Source organism: Corapipo altera, unplaced genomic scaffold (assembly GCF_003945725.1).
Source record: "Corapipo altera isolate COAL_440 unplaced genomic scaffold, ASM394572v1 343, whole genome shotgun sequence".
In the NCBI taxonomy this organism is placed as follows: Eukaryota; Metazoa; Chordata; class Aves; order Passeriformes; family Pipridae; genus Corapipo; species Corapipo altera.
The window spans coordinates 2,575,444-2,594,647 of NW_020884913.1; the positions used below are offsets into that span (position 1 = coordinate 2,575,444).

At 41.2% G+C, this 19,204-nt stretch overlaps 2 protein-coding genes across 6 annotated transcripts in view; one reads left to right on the forward strand and one right to left on the reverse strand.

Moving 5' to 3' along the window:
* Positions 1-4,104, forward strand: part of SMURF2 (SMAD specific E3 ubiquitin protein ligase 2) — a 58,740-nt gene extending 54,636 nt beyond the window's left edge. For both annotated transcript variants that reach the window (XM_027654669.1, XM_027654670.1), the window contains exon 19: positions 274-4,104. In XM_027654669.1, the coding sequence (XP_027510470.1) occupies positions 274-373 (100 nt within the window). In that variant the 3' untranslated portion in view covers positions 374-4,104. The remainder of the gene's footprint in view (positions 1-273) is intronic.
* The window catches only part of CEP95 (centrosomal protein 95), a 16,485-nt gene continuing 1,193 nt past the window's right edge, over positions 3,913-19,204 (reverse strand). Inside the window, exons 3-23 of one of the 4 annotated variants that reach the window (XM_027654665.1) lie at positions 19,055-19,162; positions 18,480-18,590; positions 17,384-17,492; positions 16,833-16,942; positions 15,980-16,101; positions 15,304-15,504; positions 14,815-14,884; positions 14,102-14,190; positions 12,806-12,927; positions 12,364-12,496; positions 12,068-12,179; positions 11,561-11,709; positions 11,193-11,285; positions 10,653-10,803; positions 9,397-9,557; positions 7,812-7,886; positions 7,201-7,353; positions 6,044-6,190; positions 5,879-5,950; positions 5,618-5,801; positions 3,913-4,380 (exon numbers count right to left, since the gene is read on the reverse strand). In XM_027654665.1, coding sequence (XP_027510466.1) covers positions 5,625-5,801; positions 5,879-5,950; positions 6,044-6,190; positions 7,201-7,353; positions 7,812-7,886; positions 9,397-9,557; positions 10,653-10,803; positions 11,193-11,285; positions 11,561-11,709; positions 12,068-12,179; positions 12,364-12,496; positions 12,806-12,927; positions 14,102-14,190; positions 14,815-14,884; positions 15,304-15,504; positions 15,980-16,101; positions 16,833-16,942; positions 17,384-17,492; positions 18,480-18,590; positions 19,055-19,162 — 2,465 coding nt within the window. In that variant the 3' untranslated portion in view covers positions 3,913-4,380; positions 5,618-5,624. Of the gene's footprint in view, positions 5,802-5,878; positions 5,951-6,043; positions 6,191-7,200; positions 7,354-7,811; positions 7,887-9,396; positions 9,558-10,652; positions 10,804-11,192; positions 11,286-11,560; positions 11,710-12,067; positions 12,180-12,363; positions 12,497-12,805; positions 12,928-14,101; positions 14,191-14,814; positions 14,885-15,303; positions 15,505-15,979; positions 16,102-16,832; positions 16,943-17,383; positions 17,493-18,479; positions 18,591-19,054; positions 19,163-19,204 lie in introns of all 4 variants that reach the window. The other 3 variants (XM_027654667.1, XM_027654666.1, XM_027654664.1) reach the window with 3 other exon arrangements.

The following is a 19,204-nucleotide window of genomic DNA, read 5'->3' on the forward strand; positions in this document are numbered from 1 at the left end:
TCAGGTCTCTCTTGTGATCAGTAGATTCAGACCAATCTGCTGTCTGTTTATTTTGAGCAGTCTTAGTTCTTTTTTCCCTTTGTCATCCCCTCCTTTTGTGACATAAACTGTCCATGAGGCAGCAGAGAAAACTCGACTTGCTGGTGTTGAGCTGGAGGTGCGTTGGCCTCGCTCGGTCCTGCTGCCCCTGTTTGCAGTTAGATGAGGAGGGACAGACCTTTGCAGGTGGGTTTTGGAGCTCAGGCAGCTGAATCCTCTCTGTTCCCCCCTCAGCTTCAACAGGATCGACATTCCCCCGTACGAGAGCTACGAGAAGCTCTACGAGAAGCTGCTCACGGCCATCGAGGAGACCTGTGGCTTCGCTGTGGAATGACCCTTCCCAGCCTCTCCCAGACTCTATTTATACTCCTGTCAGCCAGACAGCCCTTCCTTCCCTCAGCCAAGACTCAAGAAATGCTTGAAATACAGGAAACTTTCCCTTTTCTACACTAGGACACTGGGAGGGAAAGGACAACCTTGGATTTTTTTTTTTTTTTAATTTTTTTTATTATTATTTTTTATTTCAAGAAAATGGGTTCTGTGGTTCCTACCATAGGATCATTCAGCTGCTATTAAAAACTAATATCTTGAACATACAGAATGCTGACTTTTCCTACATTTCAACAGTTAAGCAGTATTCTATACTTAAAGACTACTACTATTTTTGTAAGAGGTAATCTATTATATTTGCCTACCTGATTTCTATTCTCAGATACCAAGACACAACTGCAGCAGTCGGTACAAGTCACGTTTCAGCCTGTTTTAAATGTATGATACTGAACAGCATCTATACCTGCTATTTTTGGAAAAAAAAAATATTTTGGATTATTCTAACTTTGCATAAAATTGGCTGAAAGAATCATTAACCTTTTTAATTAAAGCCACTTACATGTTAACTGCATTTTCTTATAGTAAAACATTATATTCTGCAATGTAAATTCAAGGTAAATGTTGCCACAAGGGGGTTTTTTATATTTTTCAAGCATGAATTCTGAACATTTTGGGGTCCTATTTATATCACTTGTCAGATTCCTCCAGCAGAATTTCTAGTGGGAGTGACACAGACTGTGTTTGTACAGTCCTGGTGTTAACATGTGGAATAACCTTTTATAATGAACAGTAGATGTTTGGATTTTTTTTAAAAACAGCCTTTTTTTCTAACGAGTCTGTCAAGAGTATTTTTTGTTGCTTTTGACTTTAAATTGAAACACTGCATTTTTCAGCTCTTGAAGAGCTGCTGGGCTTTGCCAGCAGAAGCCTCTGGGCAGTTCGTTTCAGAACCCACCCTGTCCAGTCAACCAAAGTTTGTTTGAATGCAGCCAAATCATGTTCTGTATTTGTTGATGCTAAAGATTTATCAGGTAAAACACGTTGTAATCTTTGTCCAGCTGCTCATGACACGTGGGTTTAAGTTACAACTAAGGAAAAATGATGTATTGACTGAAATATGTGTAATGTGCTTTGGAAATGGGGTTGTAAGAGCACATAATTTATTGATTGTAGGGATGGAAGTAAGTATATATATGAATTATTACATGGGTTGATCTCTTCAAAGGGGAATAAAATGCACTACCAGTAGAGGGAACTGAACTTTGATGTTAGTTTGGAAATTCTCAGTTAAGATCTGTCTGACCTGCTCGTGGTGTGTGGATAAAGGAGGCTGCTCAAGAGATGGTGCCATTCTCCTCTCAGCCATGAGGATATTTGGGATAAGTAGAGGTTTTTTTCCAATCAGAGTTGTGGTTTCGTAACTCGGGTTACAATTCATCACCAAACCTGCACTGTTTTTACACGGCCAATGAGAAGAAAGTCAGAGGTGTTGGAAATGCTGAAGGGATGGGATGGAAGCAGCTGTTCCATGTTTGCAGTGGAAGTCACAGTGAACCAGCTCATTTTCTGTTTGTTCTGTGGAGCTTGAGCGCAGTTTTGTTCTGCCAAGTCTGACTGCCACAGTGAGTGCACTGCTGCTGGATGTTGTGTATTAGAATAGTGGGCAAGGGACTGCTTTTGTAGACTTGTGGTGAGAATCTGGTGAGCCAAAGCCACATGTTCACTGGATTATTTTTTTTGTACAGCTGTTGCTGGCAGGGTTGTTCTGAGGGACTTGTTTCCCATTTCGGGCTGGCTGCAGGGTGAGGCTACTTAGGGATGTGAACAGAAAGCCAAGAGACTTGGTTTGACAGCCAGGTTTGAGATAGATCAGACCCTCTTTTTTTAATGTCAAGGGACTCTTGCACTCCTGTTGAAGGGCTGGTGGTGTTTTTGCATCCATACTGGGCTCCCTAATTCACAACTTCCAGGTAATTTTGGTACCAGAGAAGCTGCTACTGTGTCAGTCCAGGGGCCTGGGAGAGCAAAGCAGGTGGTTGTTGCCCAGTGTGTTCCTCACTGACAACTCTGCCCATGGCTGGGAACAAGCTCCACACCCTCCCAGAGCCTCTGCTCACCCCCTGCACGTGCTGGGGTGTGATGGAGTCACAGGCATTTTACAGACACAGGTTCCTGTGACTTCCCTTCACAGGACACTCCAGTGTTGTAGAAGTGAGTTTTGTTTTTATTTTCCCCTGCTCTTGCTGCTCCCTGGTCAGGAGAGACTTTGTGGCAGATGTAAAATGTGGTTTGCTCCAGCTTTTGGGAGAAGTCGGGGCCCTGTGAGGTGACTCAGGGGATTTGTGCCAGACAGCCCAGCCCAGCTCTGTCCCTGCCCTGTCTCCTGACCCCTCCCAGGATCCTGCTCCCTGAGCCTGGTGGGTTTATTGGACACAGTTCTGGCCACCCTGATGTCATGAAAGCATTTTTGAGGAGGGAGGAGATGAGCTCTGCAGAACACAGACCCGAGACCAGCCGATGGTTACGTTCATTTTCACAGCAGCCTTAGCAGTACATCTGTTTTTCTACCAAACGTTTTCTTATGGCACAGAGAATTTTTTTTAACTGCCACAGATAAATATTTTAAATTTAATATATTATAGGCAAAGCTAGACAAATCTACATTGGATTTTCCATAGCTGACAGATGAGGATGAATATACCAAGTATTCTGAGTGCCTTTCTACCTTCATAAAGTCTGAGAGCTTTAACTAAAGCACCTCATCACCCAGTCAGATGTTCATCTGAAAATGGTAAAGGGTTGATTCCTTTGCAAAATTTTGTTTTAAGATCACGTCAGCTACTTTCCCCTCAAAAAAGGTGCTAAGCCTAATATTGCATTTTAACCTTGGACTTTCACCCCATGATTAATGTGAATATTTATTTCAATGTGTCCCTCTTACTGGGTTTTACTTTATCCAGTCTTTAGTTGTTTTAGAGAGATGTCACATCATGGTTTTATGCTGTTGCTTTTCATGATGAATGTTTAATTATGAACAGTGACTTTTGTAGATTTCAAATATACACAGTTGAGTTTCAGAGGATTTAATTTCTCGGTGTAAAGAGTTTTGTAATGGTGCTTTGTACAGTATGTATTCTAATTTTTTTTTTTTTTTGCACATAGTTTCAGTTTCCCTAAACTGATTTATTTGTACCAAAATTTTTTGTGTTGTACTAAAGTCCAGAGCACACTTTTTTTTTTTTTTAAATTGCTGGTCTCCAACACTACATCTGTATTGAACTTCTTTCTGGTGCATTTGAACTGGCTGCATTGATGGAAGTCAAAGCTTTGCTTCTCTGTCATCCTCCAGCTGGATGTAGCATGTTCTGATGGCTTTGGGTTTGAAACAGCACCACACCGTTACCAGGTGCCACTGGTTGTACTTTACACTATGTAGTAAGTCCTGGCTCTGCCACATCCTCAGAGCTTTGTCTGTAGTTGTAATTAGTTTATCCAAGTGTAATTACTCCTCCACAAACTGACAGTTCTTAGTTTATCATTTCCATTGTATTTATTACCGAGTGTTTTAGCGTTGGTATCATTGTATTTTCACCCAGCTGTTACATGAGCTTTAACAACAACAACAAACAAAATCTGTATAAAATGGTTTTTAAGTACTTAATGTATGTACCCATGCAGAAGTTGAGCAATAAATTGTATGCTGTTTGCACTGTCACAGCATCAATGGTTTTAAAAGTTTGAAGTTTTTATTAATTAAATCTTTAAAATGTAAAATGTCATTTTTAAGTAACTCGACTTTGTTTCAGGAGAAAACACTTAAAACGTGGTGTCTTTCTGTGTGCTGGCACCTACAGAAAGGACTCTCTTCAAGAACAAGAATGTTCTAGACTAGAACAAGAATGTTCTAGTCAAGCACAAGAGGTCTTACTTCTGGCTCTCATGTCCTGGCATTATCTTGGCATTGGTGAACAGATGGCTCCTCTCAAAACTCAGCAAAGCTAAACCATCTTCCTTCAGGGGAAAAAAAAAGTAAATTTGGTAAATACTTGCTAAATTTCATCAACTTAGCTGGTAAGTGCTGTCCCTTAGAGACTTCAAGTCAGCCAGGCTTAAAGCAACTCCCTGGAAAGGGTTGTAAAAGGCAGGGTTTGTGTTTCTGGTTTTTGGTGTGTGTTTTTTGGGTCTGTATTTTTGAGGTGAAGTATCTCATGCCCTAACTGCTGGCTGATGTGTTTAATCTGTAAAAGAAGCTTCTCCAGCTCCTGAGGTCTTTTTTTTTTCCTGTTTAGTTCTTTTTCCTTTCAGTGCACGAGTCTGAATTCCCTGAGTGTGTTGTCAGTTCCATCAGACACCACCTCATGGCAACCTTCAGATATTGTGAGTATAATGCAATTAATAACTATATCTCTGTCACTTCTCACACAGCAGTTTCAAGCAAGAACTCTTCTCCTAGAGCCTGTTTAAAATGAAACTTTAGTTCATCCTCATTACCAAGATAAACTACTTAAAATTTTAAATTTTGTCAGGCAGAGGAGACTGTATCAGTAATGGCCACAGCTCCTTCCCAGCATTCAGCTCTTGAAGAAGCTCATCTCTTACTGCTTTAGAAGAATCTTCATTGTTTTCTATTTCAAAGTACTTTTCCCAATGCATTTGTAGCATGGGGGGAGTACTTTATGTGCCTTTATTTTGTGCAGGCCAGCAACACCAACACTGCAAACACAGTATTGAATGGAAGAAGTAATGAAATAAGAGTCAGTCCTCCCTCACTTAGTGTATCTGAATTCCTGATCTTTTTATGTCAGGTTTATTGCAGCCATTCTCTAACTTGGCCTTTCACAGGAAACTTGAACCTCTGATGTTCTTTTAAAGATCTTCTTGTTCTTTGTGAGCTTTCCAATCCAGTAACTTCTGGCTAATGGTGTTAGTGTGGCTTAGCAACAACAGCCCCAGCACAGATGCAGAGGAGGCTCAGCATCCAACTGTTCCACCAGGATAAAGCACTCTGACTCCATCCCACTGCCTTTGGGTAGAGCTCAACATTATCCCAGCCTTGCTAAGAAGGTAGAAAGTACTTCAAAAACTTTATTGTGATCATAAAAGTGCTGTGGGGATCCCAGTTCCCAGCAGCTACACCCCCGACAGGTCAAAATGACAGACAAATGTTCTGAGAAAAAAACAGCCACACGTCATCTTCCCATTCCAGCAGCTCTCAAAGAGTCTCATCATCTTAGCCAGTGACATTTACCTAAGTCTTAAAAGAAATGGCCCTGGCTGTACTGGAAGGAAGCCATCTGAAGTCTAGACCTCAGTCTGTCTGCTTCTAGTTCTTGAAAAAAGGTGTCATCATCATTGTGCATGATTGCTGCTTGCAGTTGCTGTATTTCCTTTTCCATCTTTGATCTCAGTTCTCTTTTTGATTTCTGTAGCATCTAAAAAAAACCCAAACCTGACATTAGCCACAGCATGTAAAAGGAAAACACAATGAGACAAAATTGAGAAGACTTACCTGTGCTTGTGCTTTCTCCCTGGTTTGGATTTTTTGGAATTCTTGAGATATAGCTTCTGCTAGCATGGCAAACTAAGCAAAACACATGTGTGAGTTGAACCAATTAAAGAAAAGAAAGACTTCTAATGCAAAAATATGAGCTGCCTGAGGCAGATCAAGCTTTACCTGACCCTTGTAGTAGTTCTCCATGGACTCCAGCTCGTTCTGGTGTTCCCTCCGTTGCTCATCACGCTTCTCCTGAGCGTATGCTCTCAGGTCCCTCAGTCTTTGCTTCTGAATTTCTAAGCCTTCTTCAAATAAGTTTTTAAATATCTGCCAGCAATTAAGAAAAGCAAACCTGAAACTTTGCCAGAAACCTGTAAGTATATGGTTACATTTTTCAGCTGCTGCATCTCCTGCTGGAATGGTGATCACAGGAGGATAGGCCACTGCCCAGGAAAAAGTCCAGTTGTGCAGCTAGGAATGGTGGTGCAGATACAGCTGAGCTGGGTTTGTATTACTCATTTAGCTGAAATTCTGGGAGATAAAATAATTTTTTCATGTCAGGTTAGTCATATGACCCGACAGCACAAGCCAGGGCCTTTGAACATGCACTGTGATTTACAGCCCACCCTGCATTCTGAGTCTAATTTCAGGACCTTCATCCAGATTTCCAGCAGCAGGAAATCCAGTCTGGACTCAGGCTTTCCATTTCTACACAAGAACACTTACCAGCTGTAGCTCACAGCTTGAGGCAAACAGTTCCCAAATCACTAACAGTGGATTATGCACTAAACTTCTAATCTTTTATTTTAAAAGGTGACAGTTTTGTATCTGCTCTTGCAAAGTCTAACAGCTCTCCTTGCTTTCCTTCTCCCTGATGTCCAGCCCTAATTAGAGATCATATCTGTCACAAGTCCACTTTGTTTAACAAACACAACTGAATAACAAAGTTGCTGTTTGATCATCATCTTAACTGAAGATTTAGATTGTTTTCTTTGGATAGTAACTATAAGAACAACTTCTTAATCCTACTATTTCTGAAAACTCATTTCCCCAATTTCTCAAGTTACCAGCCCTGTTTTTCCATACTAATACTTCACCTTCCTCTCCTTTTAACCTGAAGAAGCTTTTCTTGTTCCACAGGGGTTTGCCCTACACTGTATCCATGTTTCCAGAGAAGGAACTGTTTCATCAGTGACTGACCAACCACTTAATCCTGGCTCTGCTCTGGTCACTTCACTTGCTCTCTACTTGTAGGATCAGTTGAGCTACTGGATGAAGGGTGCTCAGCACTGGGGTGCAAACACAAAGGAATTGCAGAGCAGGAATGTTGTCCTCACCTTCTCCTCCCGTGTCCTGGCTCTCATCAGCTTGGCCCTCAGCTGCACCCTGTAATTCTCATAGTATCTCCTGGCTCGAGCCACTTGCTGCCGTTTCTCTGTCACTTTGTTCTGAGCCCATATCTGGCGGGAGATGCGGGTCTTGAATTCGTGCTAAAAGGAGAACAAGCAGCTGTAAAACCAAACTGCCAACAGGTATTGCTTTGTTAATCATTGCTAATCAATTAGGGTTCTTCCCCACACCCCAGTTTTACACTGCAGTTGTGATTCAAAGCTTTTGTCACCACTGGTGTAGCACAGTAGAGGCACTACAGAATTTTGGAGTCAGCGCTGCCGTGGGAGCTGCAACACCCAGAGCCTGAAGGTTCTCCTCCTTGCACAGTTCTAGAATTTGACCTTTTAAAGCAACAATGCACTGTAATAAAAATAATAGTCCATTCCCATGACCCCAGTAGCCACACAACAAACATCACATGGCATTTGAGACCACAGCTACTCAAAAGGCATAAAACTGTCATAAGATAAAAAGCCACTTTCCTGACCAAGGAATATGCATTCTAGATAGCTCACCATGAATGTATTATGTAACAAATACCCTCCAAAGAACATACCAGTCTCTTGCTGTGCTCTTGATCTTTTTTAATAATTGCAGCAAGAAGCTCTTGCTTCCTCAGGGCTTGTTGAACCTGGAGGTTCAAAAAAAAAAAGCTGATTACTTCCATCATTCTGCAGGACAAGCTGTTGTATATTGGAGGTTTAAACATTGCCTCTGCTGTGTTTTGGTCTTTACGTTGAGAGTTACCACATAGAAGTTAATCAACTTTTGTATCTCATAACTAACCTTTAAACTAAAAGACTGTTCAGAACTAGCACTTGAAACCACAAAGTGCTTTTAGAAAGGCAATAGCAACCCCAGGCTAGAGAAACGAGGATAAAAAAGGACCATTATATTCCAGTGGCTGATAAGTTGAACTGTAGTGGTTTGAACCTTGTTTTCCCCCCAGAGGCTAAGAAAAGTGGTAACCCCCAGGGGTGGAAACCCCTGGAAGTTTTGAAGTTCTGCCCAATGGGCGCTCCTACAGAAATGTAAACATACCACAAGCACCGGAAGAGATGAGTTGTAGTTTGGTTGTTAGTAGAAGTAGCCATGTTGTAGAGCCACGAGGAAAGGGGTCCGGGGGGCCTCTGGGGCCCCCCAGCCCCAGTTGGGGGCTACAGAGACTTGGAACAGTGTTAAGCTGGACTATGTGTCTGTAGCTGTGAGCTGGGAGATGTTTTCTCCAAACTGGGCAGCAGCCGGAGAAAAGCAGCAGCCGGCACTGACCGGAGAAGTGGTGGCAGAGAACCAGAAGAGATAAGACGGAGCAACAGAGACATGCAGCTGAGAAGCTCGGAGTGTCCTGAGAAGCTGGACAGGGACGGAGAGGAATGCAGAGGGGGTGACCTTGGCTCCCCCCTCGCACTGCTGCCAAGGTGGCAGCATGAGGCAGGGCACAGAGACCCTGCAAGGAGCTTGAATCTCCTGGAGATACCAGACCGTCACGAAGACCCCCTGTGCTTCGTGATATGAGGTGGTGGAACGGCCTTGTCTGGGGTTACGAAGCCCACAGAAGACCCCTCGGTTGGTTGACGAAGGGGCCGAGGGAGCTTGGATACCCCCCTCGTAAGTGCTGGCAGAGATCCAGCAACAGCTGCATGCATGAGAGAGAGAGAGATAGACTGCTTCTGCTACTCTGAAGAAGCTGCTGCCCTGAGAGACTGGAAAGGATCTGTCCTTCTTTCCCTCCTGGACTTTTATTTGGAGGGGAGAGGAGATCTGATCCATTGTAAATACTATATGTCATGGTAGAGATAGTTGTGATTGTGTGTATAATGTGTTATAGTATTTATTTGTACAGTCATTGTAATATATTCCCTTCTCCCCCACTTTGAGTCTGGTTGTGTTTTGTCTGGAAAAACCCATCTCACATTAGGTTGAGATGTGGGAGGGGGGGATGGAGCTAGAGAACTGGATTTTGGGGCTATCTCAAACCATGACATGAATCTATGTCTCTAAATCTGTACATCCCTGTTTAACCCAGCTCAGACATCCAGCCTCCCACGGTGTGCAGGTGCCCTGTCTGTGCTGCACGTGGCTGCTGATGTTGTGTCAGGATTTCTCTGCTGACACTCAGCAGGTAAAAGGAGAACACTCACTTCATTCAGGAGTTTGGGTCTAGGTCTGCCAGGAGCTGCCTGCAGGTGCTCTGTCTGTGCGAGCTGCCGCTCCCACATTTTATTCAGAGTGCGGTGGGAAATGTGCAGGGAGGGAAACTCTTCCAGCAGCTTCACCAGGAGGTCGTTGTCCCTGATCATCACTGTAAGGGAAAGACAGATGTAAGCAATAAATTCCTGCAGAATACATTTAGTGGTAAATTTGTCCAGACTAAGTTATGAAATATTTTATATTGAATTCTGTATAAAATACCATCCTGCTCTTATAGTGTCAGGCTGAACCCAGCAGGACACAACATCATCCTGCCAGTCCAGCAGCACAGAGACTAATCCCAACCTTTTGTTGTTTTTTCTGAAGAACTGCTTTTAAAGCTCAGGTGTTATTTCCCTCCCACCACCACATGCATTTAAGACATGTATCCCCCTCTTTCTTCATCTGGTTCTGACCATTACTATCAGTTATTTCTTTAGCTGTCCCTCTCTCTGGTTGCAGCAACTTAAAATAATGCCAACACCACAGGAGTAATGACAGATCCAGGTCAAGTAAACAAGTGCAAAATAAACTGGTTTGCAATCAGCTCATTCCCAGTACATCTTTGATCTTTCTGGCAGGAAAAGATGATGGGGAGATGAAACAAGAGGGTATTTACCAAGTACATGCCCTTTAAAAACTGGGGAAAAAAAATCAGGCAGTGTAGCTGAGCAACACCCAGGCATGTAGGGGATCCATAAGCACACACAGTGCTGGTTACCAAAACTGAGCCTGGGATTTGCATCCTGGCTGTTCTTGGAGCATCACTTGCCCAACAAAACCAGTGGCAGCATTAACAGCACAATAGCAGGGTCCTGACAGATCCTCCCCTGTTACCTGCACGTGGCTCAGCTCAAGCCAAAGGCCCAATTTTAAATCTGATACATGCTCAGAAAAAGAACAGAAGGAGACCTCAGACTGTAGTGGAACAAGCACAGGAGTAGCAGTAATGGAAACAAGCCCTGAAAATAATCCAAGGGATTTTAAGGAAGTAGCAAATGGGTCACAGTTTGATTGTGCATTGATGGCTTACATTTACTTAGAGCATTATCTTCCCTAACAAAAATCCAGACATATAGAGGTCAGAAGAAGGGGAAAATGCTGCAGCTGCCTGGTATATGTTGGACTGGTGCCTTTATTCTTGGAGTTCAACACATGCTTTCAAAAGATGCCAGTTTTCCACCAAGTATAGTTTTGCAGTTCTTACTTGGATCTGCTTGCTTTGGCTTCATGGCCCCTCGTTTTGGAATCCACTGGCTGTATTTGGGAATCCGAGGTGTGGTTTTTCTAGAATAAACTTTCACTGGCTGAGACACTTTTGGAGGTTCTTTAAAGATGTTTTCTTTGTATTCTTGTTCCTTAGGAGCAGATGTAAAACAGATGGAGAACAGGTATGAGAAGGGAAAGACTGATAGAACACAGTTTGGCCATCAGAGCTTAAATGTCTTTGAAACTTTAGAATGAGAACTTGGACATATTGCACTGGGTTCTCCAGAAGGCCAGAATTCACCAAATGCAGGTCAGGGTTCAAATAAAGGTTAAATATCATTATTGCATAACCTCAGCTCTTCTGCAGCACTTAACACTACTCAGTCACTACTTCAGTAGTACACAGTGCTCTAACTGTGACAAGTTACAAGGGGTTTTTGTACCCAAAAGTGCCTGCACAGATCATCCAGGCAGATTTGAAAAGGAAAAAACCAACCAAACAAAACACAACCAACAATCCCCACAGTGCATCACCTACAATTTCCCTGAGGACTTCTCTGAGCTTGCAAAGTTTAAGCCTCTCCTTGGCTTCATAAATCCTTAGTTCATCTTCATAAGCTTTATTGACCACCTAGAAAATAAAAATAGAAGGACTTATCAGAGGAAGTAATCAGTCCATACAACCAGCTCATTAACTTGTTTGCTGTGTGGGTCAAAGGAACTTCTTCCACTTTAAACTCTCTTTTTTTGCAAAATTTGGGGCTTAAAGTCTCTTCCTTAGCAGGTACAGATACAACAGCATATGATTACTAGAGGAGGCCGGATTCTCCATCAAGTAAGAGCATTTTTCATGGGTTTAGCATAACTGTTGGTAAGAATTACCAGAAAGTCTAACCTAGAAATTACCTTTGCTTTTCTTGTTCTTTCGTCCCTTTCTTTTTGCAGTTGGCAGCGGATTGTCTTTATATGTTCATTACCACAAAGTTTGTCTTCCTGGTGCTGATATAAATGTGAGGGTGGAGAAAGGGATCGGGGCCTGTTTGGGTACCTTGGAGCTAATTTGAGACAAAAAAACCAGTGAGGTGTAATTGTGAGCAGGCCCTCGTTTCAGAACCACAGTCCTGGGAGCTTGTATTCTGTCCCTCCCCCCACTTTGTGTACATTTTTTACTGCAGCTGTGTTTGCCTTGTATTTTTGGTACAGTTTTACCATAGCTATTTAAGTGTTAAATAGGAACTTGGTTGTAATTCTGTTACTGTTGCTCGGGTTTGGATCAGAGACAAAATAAAAGTGAACAAACAATACAAAACTTAGTAATTAACTCTGACTAATTCAGACTATCAGCTTTACATGGAAAGGGTTTTTTTTATATTCTTTTCCACCCCAATACTTAACTGGCATCAGAATGGTTACCTCTCCCAGCTGTCCTGTGGCCATAGTCCATGACACTGTCACTGTGCTGGGACAGGTTGTCTTCATCTGTCAGCTCTTCTCTGCTGCACTCACCCAAAGCTCTCTTTAACATCTAAGGGATACATGTTTTTTTTGAGGGGGGGGTCAGGTTCAACAGACAGTTCTAAATTTTGAATGAACTAAAGCCAGAGTGAGCTGTGGATTTTCATTTCATCCATGTTAAATTTATACTCTTGTTCTCTCCACTGTCATGACTAAAGCCAGGCTGCTCAGCCCAACAAAGAGATTTCACTTACCAAATCCAGTTCATTGAGCCTGCGAGACAGTTTTTCTGATGCTTCATGAAGCTCTTGCTCAGGAAGCTTCTTCTCTGCTGGTCCCTGGGAAAGGGAACCTTCAAATGAATCTGTGGTAGAATTTTCATATCTGCTAAAGCAGAAAACAGATTTCATTTCTATACTAAAAACTTGAAGATAAGTATTATCTCACACAATTCCCATACTTTTTGCATAAGCACATTTTTATAGGATTAAGTAGAAGATGAATGTGTAAGTGCCTATAACTATATTTAAGAACATGCATATATGTCAAGAGAAACAGGAAATCTTTCTATTAACATTAATCTTTTACTGTCACACAGCCAAGGAAGAAGACATCTTATTTAAAAAGGAGAGTGGGGCTGGATGGCCATGGAAATTAAAGTGCTGGTGTGGTTCAGGACCAAAAAACTGAACTTGCCTTGGTGTTCTAGGCAGGTACCTGGATTCAGGTCTTGGAATTTGTGTTAATTGTTCAACATGTAGTGAGAATTTTTCATCTAAAGAGGACACAGATGTAGAAGGCTCAGGTACCAGAGGAACCTAGGAAAAGTAGTAAATTGATATTTTATTAAAATCTTATAGATCACATGAGCAGAGAGATGATACAACAGCTTTTATAGAATCGTCTCAAACCCTGTGGATACAGACATATAAAAATAGCTATATTTCCAGGTCTCTGACTGAAGGTAGTGTGCTTCAGAGAAATAATGTTTAAAGCAATAGTGCAGCAAAATTGCAGAATATCAGTTCAAGAATCATCTACAGCTCAGCCAGTGAACCAGAACAAGGTCTAGGTTAAGTGGTGAGTACCCCTCATTAGCCTGGGACTGATGCCAGGCAATGGAAACAAGCTGAATTTCACTGAGTACAGACTGAGCTGCAACTCACAGAGAGCCAAAAGAGAACATTTGTGTCCTTGTGCCACTTAGTTACACTGGTTTGGTACTGCCTGGTAACTTCTCTGTTGGAGCAGGAGTAATTTGGGGTTGCCATGCATGGACTTGGACAGGCACCAATGGAAAATGAGTTTCAGAGACAATGTTTTAAACAGACAATGCAGAAGTAAAAGCTGTTGAAACTATAGGAACAAGTGGAGTCTGTGAGTACCTCTTGTGGTTGCAGAAGGCAAAAATAGTGTTTCCAGAGCAAGAAATTTCCTACATAGACACATTTCTATGGGCACAGAATGGCATCTGCTGATCCATTTGTGGGCTTTGCATTATTCAGTTTTTGAAAAGCAAAGGACAAAGCAATAAAATAAAATGAAACAATATAACCAGGCAGTACAGTGATCTTTATAAGGGAGTAAATAAATCTAAGTTTTATTGGAGGATGCACAACCCCAAAATCCTAAAATTTTTACTAATTTAGAATGCTGATACGCTTCAGAGAAAGGATGTTACTATACTTCTTGTGTTTTGTGTATTTTTGATTAAAAGGCAAGATAACTAGTGACTGGTTGGTTGTGATAAATTAGAACTCTCAGGGTGTTGGCTCGTGCACTTTTTGGAGAAACAGCTCCCGAAAGAACTAAGAATTGATGTGACTTACAAACTGTACATAGTCATAGTCTATCAACACTGATTGTATATTGAGGAAAGCAAGACTAAAGCAGGTTTGAAGCAAGCCCAGAAGTGCCACAAGATACCAGGAGAATTAAGCAGAAATCCAAACATACTGAATGAACTTCCATAACTAAAGATGCAACATGTACCTTTATCACATTGTCCTCAGCATCACCTGATCCCACTGCAGCAGATGACAGGTAAGTGTGAGGTGATGCTTCAGGCTGCACTGTGCCTTCTGATGTGGGGAACAAGGTAAAACAAGGTGTGAGCCAAGGCCTTTGCATCCAGAGAGGTATTCAAAGAGATACTCAAAGAGAAGAGAATGACAAAGCACCGGTGGTGACACAGTTGTGACATTCCTTTTGGTAATCTCTGGAGTCCTCAGCGCTCGGTGTCATGGCAGTGCTATGGAAACTGGAAAGGTAAGCAGTGTTTCCCAGGCAACAGAGAAAATGAGTACTGAAAAAAAACCAGCTTCTAAAGCTTTTCTACAATAGCAGTTCATGGGTTTTTTTTTTGCTTAGAGTTGAAACTGGCTTGTTTGGTCCATGTTTCTCTGTTCAGAATAAGCTCAGCCATGGGAGTTATCTGCTGGAAGAGATTTCTGTAGAGCAGGCCCATCTTAACAGGATTAACTAAGAAAGGAGTTGAACTGAGGACATGGATTACTTTTTTCCAGCACAGGGAAAAGATTAAAAGTAACCTATTTTTGTTTCTCTATAAAACAGAGATAGAAATATGAACTTGTGGCTGCAATGCACTAGTAGTTTCAAAACCATGTTTCTTGTGGTGCCAGTAAAAATAAATGCAATGTTTGATACTTAAGAGTTCCCCTATAGGAAGCAAAATTTTCTCTCACCAGGGATCTTTCTTGATAGAGGGAGACTACCAGAAACATCACCAGATTTTTCAGTAGGTGACTTTTCAAGCTGAAATAAAAAGCAACATGTGTTCTATAATTTCACAGGAGAGTGCTGACAGGAAGGTCATACATTAGGTTCATCTGCAAATGGAAACCAATGCTGACTTTATAGTAGATAAAAATCACCATAATTATTTTGCTTGCTGTATTGTCAACTGTGCAGTTACATTGATTATGGGGATGTGTATGTATATGTGTATAAAATAAACACACCCCTCAAATTAAATTCCTCTCTGGACACTTAGTGAAGAATGAATCCACAATCCAAAATTCATTGAACTGAGATAAACTCTGACACATTCAGAAGTGTTCTTCAGAGACCAACTACTCCCATTCTGCAAGTGAACTAGGTTTTAAAATGAAAGCAGTATTGGTTACTAAAAAAAATAATAAAAAAAAATAATCAAAGGATAGGTTTTTCCTTACAGTAGGAATTTTCACTCCCTGACTGCTTGCCAAAGCTGCTGCCTGTCTGTCTGAGCTGTGGTAATCTCTCCATCCAGGATGTGAAGGCTGGAAGGGGGGGAGCAGAGGAATGGCTTGCTGGATGGGCTCCCCCAGTTTTGTAGCACTGGCACTCAAACCCTCTTTGTGAGGCTCAGCAGCATGAACAGACTCCATCCATCCTGAAGAGACACACACAAAGAACTTGAGGTGTGATCTGTGAATGCAGGACATGGTTTTGTGTATTGTCTATAAATTTTAAGGGGAAGTATCTAAATATCTAACATTAACTGCCATCTTGGATGGCATAGGACAGTCCTGTAACATTTCTATGCCTTGAGAACATGATTTTAGATGTGAGGATCTTCCACTAGGACTTTTTACTTTCAGTATTTTTCTTACTGAACCACAAAAGAAAAAAAAACACCACAAGCCACAATTAATAAAATCCTGGCTGATGCCAAATCCCAGCTAAGCAGAAATACCCCAGGATAATGAAACTTTGCATGCTCTGGGACCTTAAAATATCATATTTCTGAAAAGAATTTGTTTTAAGTGTTTCTATCCATTACTAAAGTTCTCCTCTGCACCACCTTAGTTCCCTACACCCCTAAGTCAAAATCAGGTGGATGAGCTGGCAGAACAATCAATACTCAGCACCTTCCTTTCCAATCTCACCTTCAGAGAACTGCCTGGGCAATGCTGCAAAAGCCTCTGAGCTTTTAGATTCTTCCACCCTCTTGTCCTTTTCCGCCAGTAACAGTATAGGAAACTGAAATTCTAGAAGTGGATGTTGAAAAAGATTAAATTAAGATTTATAAAGCATCTTGAGATGGACAATTTTCTCGTCTGCTGCATTAATTACTTGGTGTCAGCAATCCTTACTATGATCAAAATAGGTCTGTTAAATTCTTACTTGTAATTCCAGTCAATGAAATGTTCATAATTCATAATATTCCTTTATGCTTCTACTTGAAGAGATTAACCACCAATAAGAATAGGAATATTATTATAGGAAAATAGGAGATAAGAATGAACTTCCTTCAAGTTGTCTGCATATTTTTTGTTTCAGAGCCACCCATAATGCTTTGAAGTGGCACCCACACTCCTAACAAGTCTTCTTTGAGAATGAACTTTAGTAAGACTTTTTACAGTCCTAAATAATCTTATACTGCAATAAATCAAATAAAATCAAGTCTTCAGAATTCTCCTATTCTGCTGAACAAGACAAAATGCCTTTGGAGCAGAACTGAACTAGAAGTCAAAAAACAAACCTTTATCCAGATAATGTGGCTCAGGAGTCATGAAAAATAGTGTCTGGAACACTTACTTTCAGAAATTTTAACTTCAGCAAGATCAACTACAGGTATCTGTTTATTGTGGGTTGGTAAAATAAGAATGTAAACCAGTATTTGTCTGAAAGAAATAACTTTGAAAAAAAAAAAACAACAAAAAAAGGCCTAGAAGTGTTACTAGAGAGTGGTCTTAAATGTTTTTTCCCCCAAACTCACCTTCCTCTCTCCTGGCAAATGAATGAGCAGTGTCTCCAAGTCTAATCAATTCACCAGTAGATTCTGAGCCACCTGTATCACAGGTTAGAATGAAATATTCTGACTGGGACCTAAAGGGAACATAAAGCCATGAAACACTTACTCTCAAAGTCTCTGCCCCTTCAGCCCACGAGATGGAGCTGCAGAAGAGCTGTGACACCAGACAGTGGCTGTGACACTGTGGGACACGAGCCCTCCTTCCACAGGACAAACCAAGGTGGGAGTGACAAAGACAAACCGAATTCAGTGTCGCTAAAATACAATTGTTTAGAACTGATTAAAGTTTGTAAAGTAAACTTAAGGGAAACAAAATGCCATCAGTACTCTTCCAAAAAAAGTTCTGGACCTAATTTTAGCCTTCTTGTTGCCTGACCAAAGGAGAGTTACTTCACATTCCATCTGATATATGTAATCAGTGTGTTTCCATACTACTAAAAACTTACCAGTTTCTCTGCAGGTACACAAAGATAGTCAGTCTTTATGTCACTGCAAATATTCAGAACTGTTCTTACCCTTCAGCTGATGAGAGCATTGAATGTTCTGTAAGTTGACCAGCATTGCTTTCCAGCTGCTCTTGAGATGCAGTTTGAGTTTCATTACTGGACAGCACATTTGCCTCAGCTGTTAATAACCAAGAGGTAATTATTTTCAAGAAAACTACTTCCACCTATAAACTAACAGCTATTAGTTCCAACATCACCAAAACAGTTTAAAGTAATGAAGCATTACAATGGCAATATCTAAATTGCCACGTAATGCTCCCTCTTGGGAGGGGCACAACTTGCATGGTGAGTTTTGAAAAATTATAGCACTGTCACATATCCTATTGTTCCAATTATAAATAAATCTTCCTTCTTCCTCAAAAGAATTAAGTCCTGTACTTACAGCTAGAAAATTGGAGCCACTAACAGGGGAACAGCAGCAGCAGTCTGAGGGAAGGGAAAAGCAGAAGTACAGGCACTGAAAATTGCTACTGTCCTTTTCCTGCCATGCACTGTAGAATAGGACAGGAGGGAACTGTCTCAGCCACCAAGGGCTCTCCCCTTTTCTCACAGGGTGCAACAGCCAGTGGTGACAGTTCTTATCAGCCCTAAGATAGGGAGACCAGTGCTCAGGTTGCACTAAGATGCCTCTGCAGGGCTGAACAGCTTCTCTTCCCATTTAGAATTTTCCTCAAAATAACCCCTGCTCTGGGTTTACTCCCAAGACCCACCTCACTTGTCTGCCAGTAAGTAAAAGGGACATTTGCTCATTGTTCCAATTAAAGCCAACATTTCCCTCCCTGTGTCCTAATCCTAAATCATTTGACTGACAGGCTGAAAAGCAGTTAACAGAGGATGAATTGTCTAGAGTAGGTTTCTGCCACAAGAATGAAGCAGAAAGATAATGTACTCCAATTCTTGCCTTTTAACAAGTTTTGGGGGAAATTATTTTGTTATTGTTTATGAAAATAAGGAATGCAAACACTCAGTTTGGCCACTGAAATTTCCTCCCTCGTGGTCAGTTTGTCTTTCTCCTTTTCTGCATTGTCAAGGTTATAAATAAGGGAAAAATACCAAATAAATCTTTGCTACATTGGAAACACTTTGGGTCTACATGTCTGCTCACCTCCAGTGTGAGAAGAAGATTCACTGGCTTCTGTCAGATACTCTAACAAACCATCAAATATTTCTAGGAGGTTTTTGATAGATTCCCTCTCTCCTTTCACAATGTTCTCACCTGAAGAGAAGGTAATGCCACATATTAATAATTAGTACTTCACAAAAGAAAAATTCTCCAAGTTTTCTGCAGGAGAGTGCTTGGGAATTCTTGTGAAGGTGTCAGCTCAGAAGACAACTGATCACTTGTTTATGGCTACACATGTAAGCTTAAGGTATCTTTTAGCATCCTAAATTTGTATATTTTCAGTTCTATTAAGTGAAAGTTTATTGATGCAATAACTGCTTCCATTCACAAGAAAAATATTCAGAGATATTTTCCTCTTATTTATTCTCTGCTTGCTGTTTCAGTTTATAACCTGATGTCCAAGGCAAGGGTTCAGTGTTCTGATGACATTCACTATGGGATAAAGACCTTCATGCAAGTATGAAAGCATGCTGTATAACACACAGTTCTTGTAAATTATTCCAATCAAACCACACAGATACTCAGCTGGTGTTTGTCTCATTAAAACAAATACTTACCAGTGATGTGAGACAAGCTGACCTGCAAATAGTCCAGTGCCAGGGAATCTATTACTGCTTGTACATTATGTGCATCATCCTCTTGGCTCCTGGGGGTAGCTATGAAATCTATTTAAAAGAAATAATAGATTTTAGGCTATCTAAATGGCC